At 43.2% G+C, this 21513-nt stretch overlaps 1 protein-coding gene across 1 annotated transcript; it reads right to left on the bottom strand.

Annotated features, from left to right (window-relative positions):
- Positions 1–336: 336 nt before the first annotated feature.
- DTD1 (D-tyrosyl-tRNA deacylase 1) lies at positions 337–20373 on the bottom strand. The gene is made up of 6 exons (XM_027663044.1): positions 20270–20373; positions 17929–18019; positions 15500–15735; positions 8864–8961; positions 2656–2832; positions 337–936 (listed from the first exon to the last, which is right to left on the bottom strand). The coding sequence occupies exons 1-5, from the start codon at positions 20310–20312 to the stop codon at positions 2677–2679; spliced, it is 624 nt and encodes a 207-aa protein (XP_027518845.1). The 5' UTR covers positions 20313–20373; the 3' UTR covers positions 337–936; positions 2656–2676.
- Positions 20374–21513: the final 1140 nt, after the last annotated feature.

The following is a 21513-nucleotide window of genomic DNA, read 5'->3' as shown; positions in this document are numbered from 1 at the left end:
GCAGAGCAGTTTTGCAGCTGCTTCTCAGCTCTTGTTGTTGGAAGCTGCTGTTCTGCCTCTGATAGATCTGACAGAAGTCTGCACAGGACATGATGCAGCATGTCGAGCAGCTGTGTGCCACTCTGACAGACACCACAAAGTAACTAAATGACTTAGATGTGTTAGCAACAGTAAAGATTTCAGGTCAGCGACCTGACTTCCAAACTTCCACAGCAGAAGTGGATGAGTTGGAACAGTAGGTGTTCCTTGGCCTGTAACTTTAGCTCTGTGTCCCCCACTCTGTTACACACAGCTGTACCTCAGGGAATGCAGTACACAAACACCAAAAGGCACTCAGCTAGCATAATTTGTTTAATAAAGTCTTTTCTGTCTTTAAAAAAGTTTACAGGACACATGTGTTCCAGATGATAAAACTACTAGCAGCTGATCTTTCCTTGTAATAACTTAATCCATGCAGAAAGACCAGACTGCCTACCTTGGAGTTAACAGCAGCTAACAACTGACCAAAATACACACAGATCTACACACTGACATGGATATAGGTAGCACGTGACACAGTAGGATGAGAATCAATATACAAGCCTTGGAGAATTTTCAGAATTCAAGTGCAAGTTTAAGGAAAACCCCTGATTTATTTTTTAAATGGAGCTTATGTACTGAATGTTCTGCTACAATCTGCCTACAGTCACCCTTTATTCAGCAGTCATGTGAAAACACATACACAAAAATGTTAGAAGTCCTTTTCACTACTGATACTACACATTAACAACTAACTCTGATAGCACTGCTTTGGTTGCTTCAATACAGAATGATAGGTTTCTAATGTCTTAGTTCTGTTTTCCCATTTTCCATCCTTTTCCAAAGTCATTGAAGAGTGTTGCTGAGGCGAATATTGTGTTTTTCTTCAAGAATCCACTGTAGCTTTTGTATAAGAAACTGTGGAAGGCAAACAAACAGAAGCATTACTATAACTAGAGTAGCAATACAGTAGAATTCCTTCAAATCCCAAAGAGAAAAGTATCTTTACTTATTGTCACAGCATGAAAACTAATACTAGGTTATTTGTTTATCACCTTTTAGAAACGTTCAGCTCCTTAAAAATTCAAATGTTATTGGAAAGATTGGACTGACCAAAGCACTCTAGAAGGTCTACAAACTTGTGCTCTCTAAAATGTTCTTATTTCAACACACAACTCGGAAACAGTGGGGAGAAAACTTGTATCCCTGTAGCACAGCAGCAAGGCCAACAGTTGCTGAGAAATAATAGTACATTATCACTTTATTTTCTAAGAGTACATTTTTCTTCCCAATGTGCCTGCTCATCTCCAGGATCAAAAGAGGAAGATGCAACAAACATAAAGACAAAGAGAGCAGAACTCCTGTGATCCTAGCTGTTGTACCATATGACAATCCACTTCTGACTGCAACTCAATTAAAAACAGAGCCATTTCACACCAATCTTGAAGCTGCTCTTCACGAGGCCAGGACTTGAGGATTTCTTTGATCCCTTTGCAAGGTAAATCTAAAACAAATTTCCAGAAATCTATTCAATGCCTCAGGCAAATTGATTTGTATTAGTACCACTTCCGTAGAACAGAAATAATCCCCCAATGTCTGACCACCAGGGAAATTAATAGATTAAAAAAAAAAAAAAAGAAAGAAAAAAAAGAAAGAAAGAAAAGAAAGTAACTTTGGGAGCAATGTGTGATGCTGAACAGTATCAGCCAGACTGAACTCCAGGGATGGGAAAATGAGAGAAAGGTTAAACCTGGATTTTGCAAAGCTGTTAGTAATTAAACTGTACAGCTGGCTCAGGGCTACAGTGTGCAGATGAGGTTAATAATACTTTCTTGAGAGCTTAGACATGTTTGAAAAGTCAAAATCAGCAGTGTAGCTTTTCGGGGGCAGGGAAAGGAAGGTAATGAAAGCCGTGACCTGAAGACTTAAAACTGACAGGAAGAGTATGATAAATACATATCTACATAGGTGGATAATCCATGGCAAAGGAATTGGGTCTATATTCAGTCTAATTCCATTCACTCATGTCCAGATGTGTCCTGCAGGTCAAGTGCCTGAAGGGAGAGAAGATCTCCTGCTGCCAAACTCCAGCAGCAAGTCTGGCTCTCAATGCCTGGCCTCATGTCCTTATTAGATGGCGAAGGTATATGAAATAGCCTGTTACCAAGTCATCCTGGGAAAGAACAAACCCAGGAGGGATGGGTAGGAACCATGACAGGAAGCTGCAGTTCTGGCCTGTCTCCAACTTCTGAGCTGTTTTGCACTTCCACTGCCAGGGACCATGTGTTAATTTGAGCACTACAAATGGTGGGGGCTGTTCCAGAATGACCTGCCTGCTAGGTGAAGAGAGAAAAACAACTGTGTATCTCCACTCTGAAGAATACAAAGCAGGATTCTGTCACTGCTGTATTATAAGATCGAACTCTTAATTTCCTGAGTCAACCTGGAAACAATCATGGCTGGGCCAGACTCACAGATACACCTCCAACCAGAGGTTACCCCACTAGCAAGTATCAGAATTTCACCTTTCAGCACTTCTAATGCAGCTCTCTGCATGTGCTGCTTCAGTAAGACACACAGGGTTAGAGACAGCCAAGCAGGAGGCCACAGCTTTACAGAGGAGAGGAAAAGCCAAACCTGAGGCCTGCTTTGGATGAGCTAAGGCTCTCTTTCCGAAGACACATCTCCTTCTGCTCCACTGCTGGCGCTGGGGTCATCCTTGTTTCGGGGGGCATTTCTCTCTCTACTTGACTCAGAGGGTACCTTAGTTCTGGTCTTCTCTTTTCTTTGTTGCTGTTTTTCAAGTTTTGTCAGCTATTCACAAAGCAAGGAGAAAACACTTCATGCAACAAAACCATTCCAGATGTCTATTTCTAAAAAATCATAAATGTGAGCATTTGCACAAAACTTGCAACTTGGATTCACATCACCAATATATATCAACAAAACAGGAAAGAAAAAAAAAAGCTGAAGACTAGGATTTCCAGAAATTTAGAGAAGACAGTGAATTATCACCATACGCTAACACAATCATCCCAGAGCATAAAAGAGAAGTGCACATATTCAAAGAACTACCCTCAGTTTTCCAGGGTTCCTTCTTTGTCCAACACAATCTGTAAACGTGGAAAACAGTAAAAAACACAAGGACCACAAGAGAGAGCTGGATTCCACCAAACCTCCGTTTTGAGCTTTAAGTGGTGGTTTTGTAGTTTCAAAGATGCTGACAACAGATGTGTCCCAAGTTTGGCCATCCAGCACACAAGAATAAATTCATTTTATTATTTATCCAGAGAAAGATCCATGTGAGCTTTAGTATCACCTAGGATATACAATAACCATGTGAAATCAAAAACAAAAACAAAACTCTCAGCTAACTCTGCCTTGCCACCTCTCGGTAGAAATGCTTTCAAATACTACTAAGAGTCAAGCTAAGTTGCCCACAGCTGTCACTTCATCTCTTTCTGATTTTTCAGAGAAGTAAAATAAATACTGATAGCTACTTAAATCACCACGCTTTGCACAATTTATCTGTGTGTATTTCTATAATCTACTGATTTTCTTTTTAACTCATTATCTGACAACACACTCATTGACAACATGAATGCTACTCTTCAATCAACAAGACTACACTGTCATGTGACATTTTTTAAGTCACAATAATAGAATATTTATGTGGAATTCATGTCTTCCTGACACTTAAAAATATAAGTTACTTAAATGTCAGTCTTCAGAAGTTCCTTTCATTTAAAACACTAACATTTCCAAGGAGCATTACACAATTATTTACCCCTCATATCACCCAAGTGTGAGTACACTGCTTTACTGTACTGATACAGGCAGGTTCAATAACAAAGATCTGCTACAATTATTTCATTCTCCTTATCCCTTCCACTACAGTGTCTAGTTACAAAATATGGTACAAAATATTACGTGGTTTATTTCTTTCTGGACCGAAATGGAACAAATGGTCCCACAGAGATCAGTTCAGCGTCTTATCAGAATATATGCATTAAACACTGAAACTGCTGTGCCAATTCCAGTTGGAATTCCACAATTATTCATAATGCTTTCAAAGTTCAGTTGGCTTTTTCTTCTGAGTTGTCACCATGTCACCACCCAAGGCACCCTGTAAAACCTCATCTTGCTCCATTTCTGTCTGGCTACTTCTATTAGCCACAGATTCCTACAAATAAATACAAAGTACATCTCCCCAGTCTCCCCCAAAACATGATATAGACTTACAAAGCATTCTGGGCACAACTAAACTAACCTCAGCAATAATCCCAATAAACTTCATCAAGACAGCACAGAAATTTGCTACACTCTTAGCCCTTGGATAATTACATTTACATTTACATGAAATTATGCAAATGGATGTATGCAAGTCCAAAAAGAATTACCCAAAATTGCTTCCCCAGTTAAGGCCAGAAACTACAATGCTTGTGATTTGTTAGTACAAATGTTTGTTAGAACATTAGGGAAAATCCTTCTGTTTTCTGCATCACAGCCAAAACTGAAGAGAAATATCTGATCCCCCCTCATCCTCCAAGACTGTGTAAGAAATGCAGTCACTATTACTGAACTCAGTACAGAATCATCACATATCGACCTTCTTCCCTTTTATGCCTTTTTGTTTTCACATTTCTCATCCAGTTTCTAATCCCTGGATTTGTTTTGACTTCCAAGCAAAATTTCTTTTACATCTGATTTACCAAAAAGGCATTTTAAGGGCTCAATTAAATGCCAGCAATTTTTGACTTTAAATTTTACTTTTCCATTCACACATTCAAAATTCAAAAAAAAATCACGAGTCTTCAGTAAAGGCTCAGCAATCACTAGTGTCTACTGGTGTAAGAATCTTCTGATTTACTTCATACTTCCAAATAATTTGCTTACTATTAAATCAGACCACAACAAAACTGAGCAGTTCACAACAAACTAAACTCTAGTTACTTCCCCTGCTTACTAGGGTTTCACAAACAGCTGTGATACTCTCTTTCTTATTTGTATATATATAGATACACACACATCTCATATATGTTATATATACCCCTATACATACTTATTGTACAAGGCAGACACATTTATTTTTTAATTTTTTATTAATCCTGTGATTTACTTATATCCTTCTAGCACAAGGAATAAATAATATACATTTGAATTAGTTATTTTTATTAATTTTATTAATTACATTGCAAAGGAATTATAAATTTCAGATTACCAATTACAAACACGACAATCTCTCAGACAAAAAGAGGTATTTCACTGCCACATCCAATGACATAAAAGAGCTATTCATAAGCAATTATTTGCCTGATTTCTTTTGGTTAACATCACATTAAACACTGCATGATGGTTCAGTCATCTCTTCTGGCTAAAACAAAAAGCAAGAACATAAAAACCACACTATCCCTAAGACTCAGTTCCCATGCTACAAGGAAATCAACAGACTATATAAAAGCAAAAAAAAAAAAATGCCACGGGCAGGGAAGAGGAAAGAGAACGACAATTTAAACTGGCTCTTCCTCATCACACCTTTTATGATGGGTAAGTCAATGGTACCCATGGAAAACAGTATCAGGAAAGGATGCCTCAGAGCATCAGAAACAGCAGTGCCTCTGACTGTGTGTTAAGGTCCCAATATGAGCTAGAACAGATACCCAGTAATGGTTAAAAGTGCTGCCAGTTTTCAAGTAACAGGGTTCTTTGAAACGTGGTGTAGATCAAACTCGTGGTGTGTCCAAAGTGCACAGGGCTGGATTCCTTTATCAGTGTCTCTGCCACCGTAAAAGCTCTCCCATTTCTGTGACAGACAAGAACCCCCCAGACCAGGACAAGCAATGAGCTGGAACCCAAGGGGGCTCATGAAATGTGCATTGGCAACACACTGCAGAAGGCAGGAGAGCAAACTTTACTCTTACTCTCAGTGCAGACTGTCCAGTACCCACTCAGATACCCATACAAGGACTCTGACCTTTACACAGGCTTTAGGAACAGACTCAGTAAGAAGATCCTTGGTGCATCCTTACCTTAGGACAAGTAACAGTGTTCTAAGCACATCCTGCAAAAGAAGCCTCATTTTTGATGATGAAATGAGTTTTAAGGAGGAATGGAAGCCAATCAGCAAGCAAGACTGAAGCAGAATCAGACATTCACACTAAACAAAGATTTCATGCCAGAGAAAATTTGAAAACCAGCATCCTTCCCTTACTTCTGTCCATGCTGTGGCCACCAGGAAGGTGTTGTCAGATGGGTAAAGCAGACAGCCTTGAACTGTGAAAGCAAAATCCTTAAACAAGCCAACATTCCCCAAGAAAGAAATGGAACCTTGCAGAATCCTGCACACCTTGGTGATTCCTCTTGGGTTATTTAACACCTACACACAGGGTAGCAGGGGTAAAAGCTCTCTAAATCCTCTCCATTTCAGTCAGAAACTGCACTGTGCCATCCTCTGGAGATCCACCCACCCTTAGGTCAATGATTCCCACTGACTGCTTCAGCAAAAAAGATTGCTCACCAGTTTTGCCCTAGAGACCATGACACCATGAGCTCCAGCTCATATTCACAGGCAGCAGGACACGATGCTGCTCTCCATCTTGCCACTAATGCACTCAGCTGCAGGCTACAATAAAAGCTGCTATACAAGGGATACAGCACCTGAGACAGAGCCCTGCAAGAGCATGGAGAAGTGTGCAGAACACATTGCCTGATGGCATGGAGGGACCATGTCCTTTCCTATTCCACAAAGAGTTGTAGTGGCAAAATCAGAGGGTTTGATACCACCACAAGTACCGCAACTAAACCTCAACCTGAACAGGTCATAAACATGGCACCTGAAAACACGGGGCTGTAACCCTCTGGATGGTTAATGGACAGTCCAAAGGGGACATCAAAGCACTCTGTTTCTCTGCCAAACCAGCTTTCTGCAGACTATTTCCCAGGCAAATCAGGCAGCAGCTCAATTTCTCCAAGTGGGAATGTCAGTGCCTGAATCTACAAGTAATTCTCACTACAAAAACAGAGCTACTGCTGCTAATTATGCACAGCTTGGCCTGAGAAGTCGTGCTAAAACTGTGAGGGTACAGAAAGAAAGACCACAAACAGAAGAACTACTACTTTACAGTCTTGCTCCACTTCCCCTCCTGAGGAAGCTGTAGTGAGCAATGAGGTCAACCCTCAGCCTCCTTTTCTCCAGACAAACGTAGAGTTCTTTGCTGCTCTACACAGGACATTCATTCCTTGCAGCCCCTTCACCAGCTTTGTTGCCCTCCTCTGGATGTATTCAAGTACATGAACAAACTTCCTGAATCGTGGGGCCCAGAACTGCACACAATGCTCAAGGTGAGTCTGCAGCAATGCTAATTACAGCCAATCACCTCTTTAGACTGGCTGTTTAAATTTGATACACCCCAGGATGGGGTTTGCCCTCTTGGCTGCTCAGGCACACACTGCTGACTCCTACTGAGCCTGCTACTGGCTAGCCCATCACACCAGATCCTTTTTGGAGAGCTGCTCTCCAGCCACCCCCCTCCCAGTTTATATTTTTGTCCAGCACTGTTCTGTCTCAGCTGCAGAATCCAGCATTTGGCTCAGCTAAATGTCGTGCCGCCGATGACTGCCCAGCGCTCCAAACTGTTTAGATCCTCTTGTTCTACAAGAGAGTCAAGAGCACTTCCCAGTCTGGTATCATCAGCAAATCTGCTAACAGTGCAGTCAGCTCCTGCATCCAGACTGATAAAAATAATGAACAGAAGGGGTACCATACTTAAGCCCTGAGGAACACTGCCGGTGACTGATTGTCAGCCAGAGGCAGCCCCACTGACTGCAACCCTTTGAGCCCTGCCCTTCAGCCAGTTCTTCACTGTGTATCTGCTTATTTCACAGCTGGAGGACTTGTTGAGAAGAATGCTGTGAGAGACAGTATCAAAAGCCTTACCAAAATCCAGAAAAACTAAATCCACCACTTTCCCTTCATCTGCTATGCAGGTAACCTTATTGTAGAAGGGTATCAAATCAGTTGGACAGGACTTTCCCTTTTGAATCCATGTTGACTGTGCCTGATGACTGCATTGTTCTTTAAATGCCTTTCAACAGCACCCAGTATGATCTTCTCCACAATTTTTCCAGGTACTGAGGTTAGATTAACAGGTTTGTAGTTTCCTAGTTCTTCCCTCGTGCCCTTCTTAAAAACTGCAGTAACAATTTTAACAAGGTTAAGTGAAGCATTATACAAATAAGATTAGTGTGGCCTTGCTGAGGCACAGTTGGTAATAACAAGCCCTCCCCCTTCTCTTTCAGGCTGGAAAAGTCACCGCTGTGTTTAGGAGATGAGAAAACCTCATTACTGCATTTGGTTTGCAGCATAACTTGTGCTGTTCCTAAGAAGAGCTAACTCTCCTCTCCACTCCAAACTTAAATTTGGGACTTAAATTGCTGTTCCCTTTTTTCTGACAAAGAGGCATGTCTCCAGTTCCATCCAGTCACCCACATGCACAAGCCCCTACATGGCAAGAAACTTCACTAAAAGCTGGCAGGGGTGGTTGTCCAGACACATTAAAAACATCATTAATGAGTCATGATTAAACATCAGCTTTAATGATGAGGAGGAATAAACTGTAAAAAGGTTTTTTGCATTACATATGCACAACCTTTACCAGGACAGCAGGTAGCTATCAACAAGCCAGGGAACTGAAGAAAACAATGAAAGTATTTACTTTTCAGAGGCTGTACAGGAAGGACGAGGTCCTTGTGCCTAAGGAAAGCTATATTGCTTCATAACAAGAATGCTAGAAATCTGCAGAGGATATACATCATTCTTTCCAGACAGACCTTCTGGGTCACTTACCTGTTTAGGGTCAACAGTGGCAGCTGGGGACTCCAGTTCTATTGTTACAGGACCATCATTCTGGATGTGTACCTGCATGTAGGCACCAAACTTGCCATCTGAAAAGGGAAGAGACAAGAAGTGCTGAGAGCTCCTGGAAGGATAACACACACCAAAGTGTTCACCAAACATGCTACCAAAAAGAAAATAAAAGTACATGAAAGGACAGCCAACTAACAAACTGCAGTAAGCTACTAAGAAAATAACAGTGTATGTGCACCCAGCTATGTAGTCTGACATTCAGAGATGATAAATACACAGCTAAGTATAGAAACATCCACAAAACAAACCAAGTCTACAGATAATCAAGGTGCTCACAGTTCAAGATAGGTGGGATAGTTCTCGCAGTCAGGAGATGAAATTTTAAAGGATGTAACAGCTAAGCCTAGGGATCCAGTCCAACTAACCAGCTGATGTTTTGAAGAAACTTTATACATGGGCAAAAGATAAAAGCCTGTTCTGAAGCATTTGACATTGAATACTCTAGAGCAAGGAACACTTATGTACAGGTCAGTCCCAATCTGCTACAGCCATTTCTATGTTCCTGCTTGCAACATAGGTTGTTCTTTGACAGAGTTTGGCAAGAAAAGGTGGAAAAAAAGACACTGCCTACTTCTTCAACCTTGCTGACTTCAGAGGAATACACTTCTGAAATCACAAATGTCTATGTCATTTGTCATCAATGGCATTTATTAGCATACCAGCTGAGGCACAGATCAGATTCTTTGTAAGCATTTGAGAAGCTTCTATGACGACAGAGCCATGACATTTTTATCTTGTATAGTTTAGAAAAGCCATCCTGTTGTATTCTGTCTTCTCCTCACATCTCATTTTTATTTGTCCAAATTTTGTTGCTTCATTTTTTGTAGTCTAGCTCTCTACTCCTCAAACTCAACCCACCCCTGGCTGAGCCTATTCTGCTAACTACCACATATTCTCTTCTACTGTTCTGCATACCTGAGCAGCCTTTATACACTTTCCTGCAGGGACAGCAACAAGAAGAGATGTTCCCATATCACTACAAATGCATGCAAGAGAAAAAAAGTGTACTGCAGCAAACTGACAGCAGTTATCCAAAGACCGAAGCAGTCTCACTGGGAAGGCAGGCCTGGAGTCAGCTCAGCAATCTAACCAAAACCACTTCCAGTACCACCTTGGACAGTGAGTAAGAACATGTTAAAAGCCATAGGCTTCAGTGACACAACCACCACTGGGAATATTTACATGAGATTCGGTATAGCTACACAGCAGCTTTCCACAGCAACAGGTGATGTCCCTGACTGAAGAGAGATCAAGCTATCCTGATTTTTCACAGACATGTTACTGGGGACAAAGAGTTCTCAAACAGTTCCCAGTGTTTCCCTGTCACGTCCTCTAAGTCAGATAGAAGTCTGATATTTGCTTAAAAGAAAAAGGAAAAAGAAAAGGCATGTTCAGGCCTGTCCAACATGTATGGGCCATATCACAATCCATCTACTACCCAACTGCTTTTCCAAAAGCTGTATGCCACAAGGCACCCTATGAACTAGAGATACAAGCTCTGGCAAAGCCAAAAATCATAGCACTGTACAAAAGTCTGCTGCCAATATTTCAGCAGCCAAGGAAAAGGTTCTGGACTGATCACTGAAGAGTCACAGCAACATTAACGCCAATGGAAGGGGGGGGCAAGAGCATGATTCGAGACATTTGTTCTATTAAAAGATATGTGATTTACTGCATAATTTTACCAGCTGCTGTCCTCAGATGTTTTGCCCCATAGAGGACATGGTTGAAAAGAATGCATGGCTCCTGCACACTCTGTGCTTTCCTCATGGGATGCTTCTGGATTTCTGTTCTGGCAGCTCTCTTACACAACAAAACCAGGTTCCACTGGTCCCTTGATTCCCACAGCTCTTTTCAAGAAGTGACCTCACTGTAATACAGCTTTTTGCTCTGCAGCTTTAGGGTCTGATCTTGCCTGAAATAACATGGTAAAGATAAAACCTAGTTTCAACATTTCTGCTTAAATCAATGTCTAATTCCTCCTTAGGAAGACATGCTTCTTCAGCAGAATCTCCCCCAGTGCTGGCTGTCTGCCTCAAATACACACTCCTGCATTCCTTCCCTTGGCCCATTGTCTACTGTTGTGTCAGTATGTGGCAATTCATATAACGTTTCAGGGGGGGGGGCATCTCTTATTTATGCATTATGGTTTCCTGAAGAGGTAAGTTGGGAGACAGCCTAACTCCCCTAAATCAGACTGACATCTGTGGAAACTGGATGTTGCCTTCAGCTAAGAGCACATGGGGGGAACACATCACTTCTGCAGTGCTCAGGCAGACAGGCTGCAAAGTTCTGCCCTTGAATGCAACTTCTGAAACTCTGAGGCAGATAAATCCCTCTTCTGCACAGCACTGCAAAGAAACTGAAAACATCATCTCTTTCATCTCTCTGTCCCAAGAGTTCAGATTGATTTTCACTTTTCAGTCAGAAGGAAGGGGAGGAGAAAGAATCCATCCTCCTTGCATGTTGCTTGTTACCCCAGCAACTTTGGGTAGATTTATCACATGACCCTGAACTGTCCATGGGAGACAGTAATAATTTACCCTTAAAAACACTATCTCTTTTCATGCTTTTTATACAATAATGCACTTCAATGTAGTAAATCTTTCCCCACTTTTAAGACTTCTTGACTGATGAATTCACCTTACAACATCTTCTGCAATAAAACAGGATCCTAGAAGTATAATTAAAGTGTCAAGTTTATTCTACTGGACATCCATCTCTCCAAATTCCTTGTCTCTAAAAATCAGGTAAGCATACCTTCCTCAGAGGTAAAGAAGATCTTTATCTAAGGTGAGTCAGAGAGGCCACATCTGAGATGTAAAAACTTGAAAAAGAGATACAATTTACTTTCAGAATATTTTCTGAACCTATCTCAAGCCTTATGACCTAAAAACCTCACACTGGTTTTATTCAGGAGCTACTTCTAAGCTTGCCTACTTAGAAAGTTATTCTTAATTAACACCATATGAATACCCTTGCTCCAGATAAGAACACTTATTCTGAAGCGACAACACCTACAAAGAGAATTAATCAAGGAGAATAATTCTGCTTTCAACTTGTACCAAACCTTAATCTGACTTAAACTCTTCCTTGTGGAACAATCCTCTCATATTTACTGGGATATTACTACTGAAGGCGCATGACATTTCACACTCTTAGCCATGCTAATCCTTATTGCCTCAGAAAACTAAATCCACATGCAAGGCAAAGAGCAAAGGCCCTGACCTCCTTCATAACCCTGACATAACTCCCTGACACAACCTCCTGCAAGATTTTGTCAAATGTCCCACTGCTCTGGGTGTGAAAGAATGGTTTGTGCTTCTCTTTACTTCCCATTCTGAGCTCCCAGCTGGCAAGCTCCAGACAGACCAGATAACAGACAAAGGAGCTGCCTGTCCAGCATCTGTAAGTGGCACACATAGCAGCCTAACTTCCAACAGCCAAATTATCTACTGAGAAAAAACAGGAACCAGAAAACACAGGGCTCTTAGACAACAGGACACGACATTTATTGATCTATCTTTGCCTCAGCTACACAAATTCCAATTTCAGTGATTACATTACTCCTCTAAAATGCATTAAGCAATTTGTAAGATCAAAGGGAAGGGCACCTAAAGCAATCCAGAGAACCAAACTCTAATTTCTCAATAACTACAACTGTGTGTTAGTACGGGAAATACATGAGTAGAGATTTTGTAGGCAGCAGCTAGAGCCTCATGCTGACACACTAAACCTATTCAACAGTCCAGCCCCTCATTTACCAGCGCTCCTCCCCAGGGCCCTCCCACCACCCTTTGTAACCCAGCAGCATGTAGGACAGCCCCCAGCAAGTCAGGTTTTGATTTCCTCAGGACTTTTCCAGGACAGAATTCAGTATGTTTGCATGCCACAGTAAATCACAGATCAGGAATTACAATTTTACAAAATTATACTTCAGCTCAAGGTAACTGTAAACTCTGCTGATGCTACCACAGGACTTGGCCTACTACCTGTGAAACTGCCAAACTTCATAAACTTTGCACGCACAAAAATAAAAGATAAAACAAACAAACAAACAAAAGCACTGGCAAAGCAATTGACACAACAGAAACTTTGACCTAACAGAGTCATAACAATATAGACTGGTACAGCTTAATAAAAAAGCAAAATCATAAGTTAACAGGTAGTTCCAGCACTGCCAGCAGTTTTAAATGCATGTGTTTTCTGACACAATACCACAAGGCAATCACTCTTAGGTTTCTATGTTTTCAGCACAGAAAGAAAATGCAGAAGTTTTAGCTCTTTTTGCAAAAAGTACTGGCAAGCAAGTGCCAAAATATGGGCACTTAACAACAGTGGCTATTCATTTCAGGTATACAAATGCTATTCACTGAGAGAAGTTCAAAAAGCCACTGTCAAATTATAAACTGATTGAAGGTATTTCAGAAACACAGCATTTTCCAAAGCCCAAGGACAAAAAAGTAGATATACAGAGATACATCAATTTTTCCACACCTCATTTAAGTGAAAGAAGAAAGTCCATATTTGCTTTTAGTTTCCCAGGACATAAGTGTCAACTCAATCAAATCTCACCAGAGCAAATCTTATTCTCACTAACTTGCCAGGAAGTTCTGTTACCAGTTTCTGAGGCATAGGAATGGGTCCTAACTTAGTCAGAACTCATCAAAGATAAAGATTCAAAAAGCAAATATTCTGAATTAGTTAGAAGTTTTCTATGTTACCAGCTAAAAGGGATGCAGGGAAGGGGTATGAGAAATGCATTCTTTATCATGAACAAATGTTGATTGGAAGAACACATCAAGCTACCAGAAAAGAGGGACATTTTATCAGTGCATTTCAATGTGCCTCCTTGGAAAGCACTGGGATAATTACCCTAATCTAGAGTCAGTATAAAAATTAGCCTCTAAATCTTTCCCCAGCTACCAGTTTTCTGTCTTTTTTTTACTTTTTTCCTCGTAAGGAAAGTAAGGCTGACCATTATCCATTAACAGCCACCATTTAAAAAATAGTCTTTTCTAGATACTTGTCTTCCCGTGTAGCAAAAAAATCACGCCTAAATATGGAAATGGACAGAGAGCAATCAGAAAAGCAAACAGAAAAGATTAAGAACAACAATACCCAGGGAAGCCAGGCATCCTCCAGTAAAGAGAAAACTGTTGCATACGTGACATAAAGTTGAGAAAAGATAGTCTAAATCAAATACTGTTCTCAAACAACACATTACACCTCCCACTGTCGTCATTACCATTTAACAGGATGTAGAAGCAAAGTGACAGATGGAACTATCACACACTGGTGACACCTTCGAGCCTGACTCAACATATATCTCAGAAAAAGTGCTTGTCCCGGGTTAATCCAACTACACAGCACAAAACATCCAGCTTTTGAGAGAGCCTGACCTCAGAGCTTGTTCTCATGACTGCAGCCTCTGTGGGTTATGTTGTCAGTCATTGCTCATGTTGTGCAGCCAATAACAATACAAGAACATCCATAAGTCTTACTGTTCCACAGGAATGACAGGATATGGCTTGGTTAGAGGAAGACTGGAGTGATCACCCTGTCAGGCCACTAGTGAAAATATCATAACATCCTCTCAGCTACTAGCATACAAAGACAGCTCCTTTGCAAGTGTCCTAGTTGTAGGGGCTGGGACCAGTTTTTCACTATGTGGGTATAACCAAAACCGTATTCTACACCCTCTGTGTCATTTCTGATGGACTGTTAATAAATAGATCGTTTGCAGCAGCTGCCCAGGGCACACCTGACACCTCAGGCTGGGTGTTAAAAAAACACTGTGAGGCAGAGGAGTGTTCCTTTGTCTTCACACCAATGACTCAGCTGTGGTAACTCCCCTCCAGAAAGGCATTAATGCCTTCACACCCAGCCTGAGGGGTCATCTCTGCTAATGGCCCATAATGGACTGTCATAATAGGCAGCTGCAACAACCCAGACCATCAAAAATTCCAAAAATATCCCATGACTCACAGGGTTAAATCACCCATTGTGAAACTCCCCACTATAGGGGAGGTACTGGGCATTCCCACCTGAACCTGAGCATATACAAACTTCGGGTTTTGGGACTTCTGGTCCCACTCGTGGGATCCAGAGGAGGACCAGAACTTCAACAGGACTGCAACTGCCACTTCGACAAGACTGCACTCATTACTTCGACAGAACTGCCACCATCATCCAGACCAAGAGGTTTCCTTTCCTTTTACTTTGCCCCCAGAGGGGCCACGTGGTCCTCAGCACAGGGGCTAACAAACACTGTTCTGTTCTTGTCCCAGGGTGCTGAGTTACACATCTGTCTTTGGGGGTTAAAACCAGTTTTTTCTCTGTATCATTGTATTTATTGTGATTATTTTAGTAAATTGTAACTCTGACCTGTAATCTCTCTTGAATTGGGTTCACTTCTCCCGCTGGTTCACTTTTAAACCAGCACAGCAAGATGGACAGAAAATCACAGAATAAAGAAATCAACAATCGTGAAAGAACACACACAAGAAAGGTACAGTGGTTACATCAAGGGCCTTACCAACCTTCTGTCCTTACCTTTAATAAGCTCTGGCTTGTAGGCTTTTCTTAGCTGCTCTAGGAAGTTGTTATAAAAACACTCTGCCTGCTCTGTGGGCATTGCCATGTGGTAGTCAGGCTTGTTTCCTTTCAGGATGCACTGGAGGGTAAACTGGCTCACACACAACACTTCATACTGTTTATCCATCACACTTTTGGACCAGTGCTTCCCACTCTCATCTTCAAATACTCGCAAGTTCAAGATCTTTCGAACCCTAGTAGAAATAAAGATAATTCTTAAATTGTCCCATGCGGAATCAACAGGTACCATACAGAATAAGAGAACAGGAAAGGCAGATGCATATTCATTCTTTCTCCCCATAACAAGATATCCCTTTGCACCTTCATTCCTAAGCCTAAGATTCATGGGAATCTTGTCACATTATTAGAGGCATAACCAAGAAAGCCCTTATACACCTACACAATGTTGTCAGATCATTAATCCACACCATCGTTTTATGGAGAATAGGATCAGAACAGAATAACTGCATGTTACAGAGTGACATAAAGATGGTATAGTGAGTTAAGAAAGCTCACTCTTTAATATCTGATTTTATGTGTCACAATATTCCTTAACATGTGAACAGCTTTAGGAATTTTAATCCTCCCACTACACTGGAAAATCACACTTAGTATGAAATGAGATCATCCTACGCTGTAGTTGTTGCCAGTCATGATTCACATATACACCTCCTGCTTTGTCACTTCCTAGCACTATTCCCAAACCAGGCCCCACAGGCCAGATGAGGGCAACACTTTTTCATCAGGAGAAGAGGAAGGCAAGGAAGAGGGCAGAACTGCAGGTGGCAGTAAAGTGGCGATTTGGACTTGTTTGAATTTTGGACCCATTTTTGGCTCTAATACTCAAGAGAATAAGAGGAACTTCACAAATGGATCCTGAAAAGCAACAGGAGGACTTGCAACCCAGTCTGTGTCAGGACTTTCATTGGTAACAGGACTGCAAGTCACTCTCCTGTCTTTGGTTTCTTCTTCCAGCTTCTCCACATCTGCAGCATCAAGAGAGCATATCAAGTGTAAAGTATTTCAATTCCAGTCATCAGCCAGGCATTTTACACAGCACCAGGCCATTAGTATAAGATAAAGCTGAGACTTTGTTATGGTCTAGCTCCAGGGCTTTGCCATCACTAAGGCACAGTCCCAAGAACCTCCTTGCCAATTTGTGTGTGTCAACAGCAAACAGAATTAACTTCTGAATGAAATGGATGGTTAAAAGCATCCACTGGAAGACCCCAGCAGAAGGCTTTAATCATCATCACTGCTCTGTTTTAATCTTAGAGATGTTTGTTGTTTCACTTACAGGATTACTAAAGTTTCCTTTAATAGGACCTGAAAAACTTGGTTAAGCTGATTTCTTTCATTCCTTTTTCTCAGATGCTGGCTTCCTGCCCTTCCTGCATCAGTCATCCCAACAACCCGGTGTTGAGAGCACGGTCACTATGGATCACCTGCATGCAGTATTTAGAAGCACCCTCCACATTCACCAAGGTAAGGATAAGAAACAATGACAGAGCAAATGTTACACACTGAGAGAGGCAAACAGTAAGGTAAACCAGTGGAGCATGTCAGAATAAAATCTCCTTCAGCTCTGCTGCAATTCTCTACAAGTTTCAAACGTTTATGTGAGATCTTTGGTGACCTTCAGGTCATATCCTCAGTCTCTTTGCCACATCTGCTAAGGGTTGTTTTCACCGTCCCTCACATTCTTCTCTCTTCACTGCTTGAGCCTTTCCTCTCCTTGACATCAGTCAGCTCCACCACCTGTTTCTTCTTTGCCTTTGTAAGGACTGAGGTCAGTCTTAGAATAATGATCTGTCTGAAGGAGACAGAAGAAGCCCCTGGAGAACTCCTTCTTGCATGTGTTTGCTGGCTGAATTACACTGTTCTGTGGCCATGGAACAGATGGTCAGAGCCAGTCCTCCAGGCTGCCAAAATTGATTCATGTTTCCACACAAGTAACTGACAGGAGTATCCTGCCTTTTGGAAGAACAAAACTTCTCCTGTGCAAGCCAAAATGAGAGTTTGAGGTTTCTGAGAAATCCCATCCTTGAAGGATGGATTTCTTCTGGGTAAATTCATGCAATAAAAGGACAGAGAGCTAAAAAAGGGAAATCTGAAAAACCCAACATGTTGATTCCTCCTTTTTGAGTCTGCTCTTGTTAAAAACCACAGAGATAGGGAACGAAAACAGATTTTTCTCAGTGGAACATAAACTAAGAACTAACTAAGAATTCTGTATTCAAGGTAAAATCTCAAGAGGAACTAACAGGCAAACCTGAATTTCCCAATAGGAATAACCAATTTGTTTGGCTACTGCACAGGTATCAGTGATTCAGTATCAGCAATGAACAAGTAAAACGGCACAAGGCAAAAGGAAATAAGCGACTTACATGTGCTCCAGCTCTCTTTGTGTATCTTCCAAAGAAATGCCCAGCAGCACACAGAGGCCTCGTCCTATTGAGCTGATCTGTTCACCACCCACTGGAGAAGGAGAGGGGGAAAAGTAAGGTTAAATGCACTGTCTTGTTTTATGGCACAGGTAAGTACTGGTTTCAGTTGGAAAACTGTTCATCCACCACAGAAAAAAGCATTTCCAAACCCTGCTTATCTGCATTAAGTTTGTAGAGATTAAAGATCACATAGAAGCATTCTTTCAAAAGCTTCCCAGCGTCACAACTTCTTTGTGAGCTCAGGATGCTTACTCCAGCATTTAAAAACTGTTGCAAGATTTTTACTACTGCTGGATCAGCCGTGCTAACCAGAGAAGTGGCAGAACTCTCTCCAAGACTTGTAAAAATTATCCACCTGGTTGATGTCACTAAGTTTACTCAAGTTCTCTACTCCACCATTCCCTTCATACTTTGTATTTGTTGTGAAAAGGTGACTTCTACCTTCTACCCTCACGAATTTTTTGAAATATGACTTTTAACAACCTGCAAATTCTGCCCTTCTAATTGGGAACACAACCCCTTTAATGACATTTACAATAAAACACAAACCATCACAGATCTATAGTGTTTTCCTAAGAAATGTTTTAAATTATCTTAAACTGATTATCTCAATTTAAATTATGGACCATGGTTGATCCTGAGATCACTGTAGTAAGATTAGATGCAGCCTTAAAACTGAGATAAGCACCAGTTACCCTGTTACCAGCTGTTAAAACTGCATCCAGGGTCATGACTGGGGAAAAAATCTCCAAACATCCTGTAAAATGAGAGGAGATCAGGTCTCCAGCAAAAGCTGAAATCTTGTGTCTCTGCACTAGTGGCCATATCAGGACTATTCCCAATGGGCAGAAGCAAAACAGGGGGAAAAACTCCTCACAAAGACTCTTTCCATTTGATCTGGGTATGAGTCCTCCAGCTTAGAAATGTGTTCTGCTAAGTACAGCACTCTGTCCCTCAGAGAGTGACATCTCAAACTCTTCAACAGCCAGAAGCAATAGTTTAAATTATCCCCCAGAGAAGTGGCAGTAAGTCAGCAAGAACTCCAGTGCTGATGGGGACTGACCACTGTTGTGGCTGCAGTACCAGCTGTGCACAAAAGCTGTGCCCCTTACACAGACATGCTCTGTCAGTGCTGACACACAACCAGAAACTGTTTTATAGCGTGAAGGCCATCCTGCTGCACACTTCTCAGCCCCTGGGCCGCACAGCAGAACTCACGTGCAAACTTCTTGGGGATTTTAAGCATCCCAAGCACAGAAGGTCCAACCAGTGCAATAGCAGGGACATTCCATCAGGACACACCATTCCAACCAGCACCAGGGCTAAGGACCCAGGCAAACAGTGCCCAGTGGCAGCAGGGACAGCACCACTGGCACACGCAAGCAGTGCAAAAAGGGGCACCAGGCTGCACTGCCAACACGCTTGCAATGCTCCGAGGTGACTGTGATTGTGCTGCCAATGCACACGAGCCACAGGAGAGGGAAACCGGGATGGCACTGCCACCACATACACGCTGCATGGAGGCACCCTTGATTACAGTGCTGACACATTCGCTGGGGGAAGGTGATCACAGACTCTCTGCTGACATGCACAGGCAGGACAGAGGCAACCGTGACCGTGGTGCCAGCACGTGTCCGTGGTGCAAGGAGGCAGCTGGGATGGCTACTCTGACACACACACGGGCAACGTGGAACAGTCACTGGTTCAGTCCTGCCACGCAAGCAAGCGATGCAGGTGGCTGTGGCTGTCGTGGCACACATGCAGGAGCGGGGGCTCGCAGAGGGGATGGCACTGCCAACACACACAGCAACGCGGCAGTGACCAGGATAGCCCCACCAACACGGACACCAAGCCTGAGACAGAATTCAAGAAGCGTTTGGACAACGCTCTCAGGCACATGGTGTGACTCCTGCGTATATCCTGTGCAGGGCTAAGAGTTGGACTCGATGATCCTCCTGAGTGCCTTCCAACTCAAAAAATTCTGTGATTCTGTGAACACAAACAAGCAATGCAAAATGACTGCGACTGTAGTACCAACACAAAGGCACCCGAGGAGGCGACTGCAGCGGGACTGCCAGCCCACGCCGGCAAGGTGAGGATGTACACAGACCTCGATACACAGACCACACACGCAACCCATGAGGGAGCTGGGCTGGGCCCCCTTGGGAGAAGCAAGCGAGCCGGCCCACGCAGCGGGACAAGGAAAGGGGAGCGCACACACACACACAGACACACACAGACACACGGCCGCCCCCAGCCCTCCCGGCTGGGGCGCACTGACCTGTGACGCTGGCCTGGGCCACCCGCTGCACGATCGCCTTCATGGCGCAGCGCGGGCCGGCGCCGAGCGGGGACAGGCGGCGGCGCCCGGCAACGGCGGCCGCTCCCTGCCCGCCGCCCGCCCGCACCGCCGCATCGCGGCCGGGAGGTGCTACTGCAGCCCCCCGGCACAGCCCCGACAGCTTCGAGAGCAAAGGGACAGGTGTGCGCAGGTGTGCACAGACTGGGTGTGCACTGACCAGGCGTGCACTGACCAGGTGTGCACAGGACAGGTGTGCACAGGACAGGTGTGCACAGGTATGCGCAGGGCAGGCATGCACAGATGGGTACAGGCATGTACAGGCCTAGTGTCTACAGGAAAGGTGTGTTCAGGGCAGATGTGTTCAGGGCAGGTGTGCACAGATGTACACGGAACAGGTGCGTAGAGGTGTGCCTAGGACAGGCATGCACAGGTGCGTAAAGGACAGGTATGCACAGGACAGGTATGCACAGGACAGGTGTGCACAGGTGTTCAGTGTGTGGAGGGGCTCCCTTCCTCTAAAGGGGAGTTAATGTCTGTAGGGTTTTGTGGGGGCACCTACATAAGGGAGAAAACGCAGGTGACCAGAGCGGCACCTCTATAGCAACAGCTACAGGGACACGAGGCGGTGCCCAGAGAAATTAGTGCCTGGGAGCAGCCCTCTGGAAAAGGAGGTGGTAGCTGTAGGGACCAGAGGAGTCTATATGGAAAGGTGAGGCTGTAGGTGCATGGACTGGGTGGGGCTTGTGTTATAAAAGCTCCAATAGAATTATAGAATGGTTTGGGTTGGAAGGGACCTTAAAGATCATCTAGTCCCAATCCCGCTGCTGTGAGGCCTTTCACTAGACCAGGTTGCTCAAGGCTTTATCCAAAACCTTGCTTTGAATGCTTCCACAGCTGGGGCATCCACAATGTCCCTTGGCAACCTGTTCCAGTGCCTCACTCCCTTCCCAGTAAAGAATTTCTTCCCAATATCTACCCTATATTTTCCCCCTTGTCCTATCACTATAGTTCCTGATGAAGAGTCCCTCTCCGGCTTCCCTGTACACCCCCTTCAGATAGTGGAAGGATCTGGAACCTGAGGTGTGTGGGCAGAGACAGCGTTCCTTATGGCAAGATGGGAGACCATAGAGAGACTTGTGTGGGGTAGGGCAAGGAGTGTCCTAAAAAGGCCGTAGGGAGAACCTTGATGGAAACGGAGAGGTGGGGCAGGGGCAGGTAGAAGC

This window comes from Corapipo altera, unplaced genomic scaffold (genome assembly GCF_003945725.1).
Source record: "Corapipo altera isolate COAL_440 unplaced genomic scaffold, ASM394572v1 94, whole genome shotgun sequence".
Lineage (NCBI taxonomy): Eukaryota > Metazoa > Chordata > Aves > Passeriformes > Pipridae > Corapipo > Corapipo altera.
The sequence above is the reverse complement of the archived record's forward strand: the minus strand, read 5'-3'. Positions and strand labels throughout refer to the sequence as shown.